Genomic DNA, 6,000 nt, shown 5'->3' on the forward strand with positions numbered 1-6,000 from the left:
ATTTCACTTGCTTTGGCAATGTAAACATATGTTTCCCATGCCAAGAAAAGCCTTTTTTTTATTGAATTGAGAAAGAACAACTGCAGCAAGTGAGCAATCCGTCAAGGAAATCAGCCTCTGGCCCCTGTTGCTCTGACCAACTTCTCTCCCTGACCTCACAGTCATTCACTGCTCATTGAACTCTCATTAACAGCCATGAAATTCACACAGACTAGCACAACAAAACACAATTGTAATGTCCTAAACAGCTGCCTTAGGGTCGCTCTCACACTTCCAGCCAGCATCAACATGATTGAAACTGGAACCATGAACACACTTGGCTGAGATGATAGAGTATGTATCTTGGTGGTTACAAGACTGTGGTCTTCTGTGGTTCAATCACTCAGTGTTTAAAGATTAGGAGTATGGAGTGCAGCAGAACCTTGGTTTTGTGAAGTAATATTGGCATATGTGTGTGTGAATGTATGTGTGCGTGTGTGCATGTATTTGTGTGTGTGTGTACGTTTGCACATAAATGTGTGTGCATGGGTGCGTGCGTTCTTGCCTGTGTCCATGCATCGGCATGTGTGATCTGATGCCAGGATCTTCCTGTGCTTGCCATACTCTTACTGGACAATGATAAGACACATAAAAAAAGCAACAAAGTCCAACTGTCATAAATCAGGAGGATCCCAGGAATTCATCAAGTCAAAGAAACAACAGAGAAACTGCTGCATCTGCAGATTGACTATGCCAGGAAGTTTATAATCTCTAATCTAAGACATACAGCTCACACTCTCGCATCACCCTCCCCTGATGCTGACGCGGGTTACACCATCTAGAGTTAGGGTGCCGACACTGGGATTTCGTGTCGGAGAATTTGCTTTTTCATGTAAGTCATACGATTTCCTCTGTATTCTGAGTGTGGCCGTAGCAAAAAACACACCATACTTGGATGCTTAAAGCATCCAAGGACATGGTTTTTCCTTTCCTTTTTTCCATGACGGCCATCCCATCACCTTCCCAAAATGTATCCGTTGATTTTTCCAATTTAGGAGGATGAAGCTTTGACAGCTGTAAAACATTGTTATAAAGGCAATATGTAATCCAATTCAAAACTTGCCTTGAGGCTACAGGTATGTGATGCCACAGTCAGACCCGCTTCCAAAGCAACCAAAAAAGGAGAGTCTCACAAGCCTTGATTGTATAAAAACAAAAAATGATTCTCCAAACAAAAGGTTTCACGTTTCCAAACAACGGTAATTTCATAGGCTATAGTCGATCCATGATCAAAGCATAAGCAATCTGATTTAAACATGTAGTAGTAGTGGTCAAAAACTGTATGTCACCCCTCCATAACTGGGGCCTAGCTGAGCCATAATACCATACCACTAAATAGGTATAGGGAAGGGGAACAAGGGAAAAAGGGGTGTGCCCAGGTGAGGCTCCATACTGCTTTCAAATACCCATGATAACATAATAGAAAACTCAAAAACATGATTCCATCAATCATACTCCATAATTCTAAATGCAATATTCATAATTATATTCAATACGTCAATATTTCGTGATTCTAGTTAACATTTATCATGAGACTGAAAGTAAGGGAATTTGGCTCCAACAATTCACTTCCTTGTTTGATTGTTATAAAATATTGAGTTGAAGAGTGGAGGCTTCAGGGGTCAGTAAATGGAATTATATGTGACTCATTTCAGGAAACTAGGCATATGTCGAGCGTCACTACTTCACAGGAGAGGTATTTGAATGAACTATTTTTTTTAATCAAAATGCGTTATTTGGTAGAAATGCCTTCTGGAACGTATGAACTTCAATGTGCCGTAATAGCAAACTTGTATGCCATCTGTAAATCCGAATAAAATTGTTAAATTACGAGCCGAGATGGTTTAGCAGAAAAGACAGGAACCTTCCCGCTAGCCATGATTGGCTGAGAATGGATGGGGATGGGCTGGACATGCCGAGAGATGAGTTAGAATTGGTGTGCTATGTAGCACGCTTCTGTCTATAACATGAGCTGCTCAGTATATGTTGGTAATTCTTTCTAAAGCAACCTTTTTTAACGATATCATGAAGAACTGCAAAAGTGTTGCTAATGCTCTCCACTTTCTGGAGGACCGAGTTTTGAAATCTGTGGAATGCCCGGTAGAAGCAGAGTATGATAGCTAAGGAGATGGAGAAAATTCAGGCATTTTGATTGCAAATATGTGGAGGGAGTTGAAAAGAGAACACACAGAAGGCTGTTGTAAAGAACTCCTGTCTCTGGATTACATCTTCAAACTAAAGGCAACCATGGCATCCGTGACAGAGAGGGAGAAGCGTTCATCCATGTATACCGTTAAGAGAGTCTAGCTAGCTATATTTTCAGATATCATACGTTTCTAATTTTGTCAGAAAGTTATTTTCATTTTAAGTTAAAGCATACTGTTAGCTAGCTAGCTAACGTTAGCTGGCTGGCTCACTGGCTAAAGTTATGTGTATCATCTGTGTAGTAATATTATTTGTATCTCAGAACCACTTGCATTGCTAGTTATAGCCTAATGTTAGCTAGCTAGCTAACATTAAACCTGGTTGGTTAGCTTTAGCTACCTGTAGATTCAAACAGGGTAGAAAAGTTATGAGTTAAGATTATGGTTCATTGTTTAGCTAGCTAGTTAGTTAGCTACATGTCTAAATAGAAGACTCCACTATGCAAGTAACCATTTCACTGTACCATTTACACCTTCTGTATCCTGACAATAAACTTATATTTTATTTGATATGGTGTGTGTTTACCAGAGAAGTGAAGAACAACATGACCTGCACCAAAGTCAAATTAGGATATAACGTTAGGCCAACGAGACGGTGTCCAAGTATTTTCTGTAATTAGTTCGCCATTAACTTGTAAATAATTATCTTAATTGAGTTTATTTTCCTGTAATAATGAATACAAATTAGCTAAAGTTAAGACGTTGTCAGCTATATGATATGGTCATTATTTGAACTGGCTAGCCAGCTAACTTAGTGTTAGCTAGTTAGCTAACTAACAAGCTAGACACAAACCAAAACATTAAAAAGAAAGGAGGACCAGGGCACTCTTCATATAATGAATTAAAATGTCTTTATTTGTATGGTATGTTCAATGGAAACAAAGTTGAAAAACTTGGAAGTGTTTCGGCTGCATGGCCTTTTGTCAGGGAGTACAAAACCTTGTTTGCTAGATTAACATATACTAAATTCATTGTTAAACGGATGGATTTATTGGTGTTAAAATACACCAGTTAGGTTATTTTGGTCCACCAGGCTGCTGATGTCATGCAGCCTGTCGTTTTGTGTTTATCCTTTTTCATTACAACAACGACAAGTTTGATGTCGGACGCCAATAGAATGTTCATGATGTAACTATGACAACTGTATACAGACATGTCGATAGACAGTATAAACCAGCCTTTAGTCTTGAAATCTTTGTTTATTTAGTACACTACTGTAGTCACTCTGTTTAGCACATGGCCTCACATGTGAATGCTTAAAAGGATGGGTGGAGCTAAGGCTTAAGAAGGTGTGAAGATGCTGAATGGGTGTAGACAAAGAAGAGCTCTCCAGTAAGTGTACTTAAACATTCAAGGGCAATTTTCTCAAAAGTTTATCAACTTTCAAAACATAATTACTTTCCCATTGTTCCTGAACTGTAGTGTATGATATACAATTTTCTAGCTCTGAGTCTCTACTTTTATCCAACGTAAAAAAAAACACAATTTCAAGTTTTGCTACATACGAACGAATCGAGCCGGTTGGTCACATATTTGTTATTTTGTAATTCTCTCTGTAATCAAGATGGCCAACCTCGATATAGACTTGCATGGTCTCTCTCGCTCTCTCTGTCCCGCTCGCTTTCATTTCTACACAGGGCTCATAGAGCTCATCTTCCAGTATATTCCCCTTAACTGCAGCACCAGTGTATCCTGATCCCTACTGCTTTCAAAGTACTTTATACGTGTCCCATTACTCCACTCACACATTACCATTTTAAACATGCAAATAAATGCAGGTTAAGCCATTAATGTAGGTTACAGCCCTATATAGGACAATGAAGTTGCATTGCATTGTATTTGTAACAAACAAACACACACACACACACACACACACACACACACACAGATAATGTGTCTACATGTCAGATGTCAGTATACACAGAAGCCTTGATTCAGAATTATAATCTCTTAGATATAATCAATAAAAACTACAGGTTCCCTTGCATTCCAGGACGTTCAAGTGACAAAGTCTAATGTCATATTCTACACACGATGACAGATATGACATGATCTTGCTCACAACGGGGACTGATATACTGTACTATGGTAGAGCACTGTGCACACAGCACATACTTCTCACTCACCTGCACCTTTCATGTGCCCCGTGTTGTAGCCATTGTATCCATAGAAGCAGGTGTAGCAGTTCCTGCGCTGGTAGCGGTATCTGCCAGGCCCATTATTAGCTCCCTGACCTGGGCTTAGCTGGCTCCAAAAGCCCACTAGAACCACCACGACCCATCCTAGGGATGCCATGGTCTTAACAGCACTGAAAGTGTGAGATAAGTATCTACAGAGAACTAAGCTTGGAAGTTAGAAGATTTGTAGATAGAATAGTAGAACTTGTACCAAGCTGTCGATAGTATCCCAAAGGAGGTATGATCACCGCACCAGTTGACTCTCTGGGTTTAAGTATAGTAAGTCATTTTCTTTGTTATTTCAGGCAGCATTTCCTCTCTCTCTCTCTAACTCTCTCTCTCTCAGCTTTGACAGACATGCTGCATGTTTCTCTCTTTTAGTTGGAGACCCTCCCTCATCCCTCCTCCTCCTCTCGTTCTCATTCTCCCTTCCTCTCTCTCCATTCACCGAACACAGGTCCACACTCCTCCTCCATGTCCCTCCCTCCTTCTTCCATCCTCAGATGCAATGACAGAAGCACAGTTCGAAGCGGAGAAACACGAACAACTGAACCACACAGGAACGTTCATAAGATATTGAATTACACCACAATAAAAGCATTTCAACACATGAAACTGTTAAAAACTCATATTTATTCACATGATGGACTCGATCAACTTTATCCAAAGTATATTGCTATAAGCCCAACATAAATCAACACGTTAATGTCATTTTGGACATTAAAGGCATTGTGGGATTTGCAAGGGCTGTTCTTGATGTATTCAATCATCTACTGCTGTGCATGGATGGGAGCAGCGAGGGAATAGCCAACTTCAGCTGAGTGAGGGAAATAGCACGGTAATAGTGTGGTCAAGTGATGTGCCAAGCAAGCCATACGTGAGCTCATCTATAGAATGACAGAGCCTGAAGTAAAACAATTTTAAAGTTGAAGCTCATTTACTGCATTTCTATACATTTAAAACACTTTAAAATGTCATGTGGAGAACAGAAAAAAACAATCAAAAAAGACACCAGCATTAGCTGCTGTAAGTTCATAGCATCAGCGACTGTATATCGTTGTGTATTATAAGATATTACTGCACTGTTGGAGCTAGAAACACAAGCATTTCGCTACACCCGCAATAACATCTGCAAAATATGTGTATGCAACCAATACAATTTGATTTTTGTTCAGTCAGTTGTAACGATGAATTGCATAAAATCATAATCTCTTTACATAGATATCTCTTTTCTTCAAATTCCATACCATTCAAATTTGTATTCCGAGGCATTAATAATGATGCTTCTCTATCTGTCTCCTCTGCATCCTCCTATATGCTTCCTCCTACATTCCTCCTGCATTGTTTGTTTGGGGGATGTCTGTAGACAAAGCAGGAGTTGTGGGACGGTTCTAAAATTGCCTTTTGTCCGGCATCTTGCGAACACACTGCACTCTAGTCTCAACCTGGGGTAATTCTGGGATAGTTCATTTCACTTATCAGGCCCTCGGCATGAACTGCAAGAGGCTGGACTTTGCTGTTTGAGTGAGTGGTGAATGTGCTGCTAAAAAATAACATCTGTGAGGCAAATCCAGGGGACA

At 39.9% G+C, this 6,000-nt stretch overlaps 1 protein-coding gene across 1 annotated transcript in view; it reads right to left on the reverse strand.

Annotated features, from left to right (window-relative positions):
• Positions 1 to 4,607, reverse strand: part of LOC139367562 (multiple epidermal growth factor-like domains protein 6) — a 110,519-nt gene extending 105,912 nt beyond the window's left edge. Inside the window, exon 1 of the mRNA XM_071105814.1 lies at positions 4,370 to 4,607. Coding sequence (XP_070961915.1) covers positions 4,370 to 4,538 — 169 coding nt within the window. The 5' untranslated portion in view covers positions 4,539 to 4,607. The remainder of the gene's footprint in view (positions 1 to 4,369) is intronic.
• Between the last annotated feature and the right edge of the window lie 1,393 nt (positions 4,608 to 6,000).

The sequence above is a fragment of the Oncorhynchus clarkii genome, chromosome 16, assembly GCF_045791955.1.
Source record: "Oncorhynchus clarkii lewisi isolate Uvic-CL-2024 chromosome 16, UVic_Ocla_1.0, whole genome shotgun sequence".
NCBI lineage: Eukaryota > Metazoa > Chordata > Actinopteri > Salmoniformes > Salmonidae > Oncorhynchus > Oncorhynchus clarkii.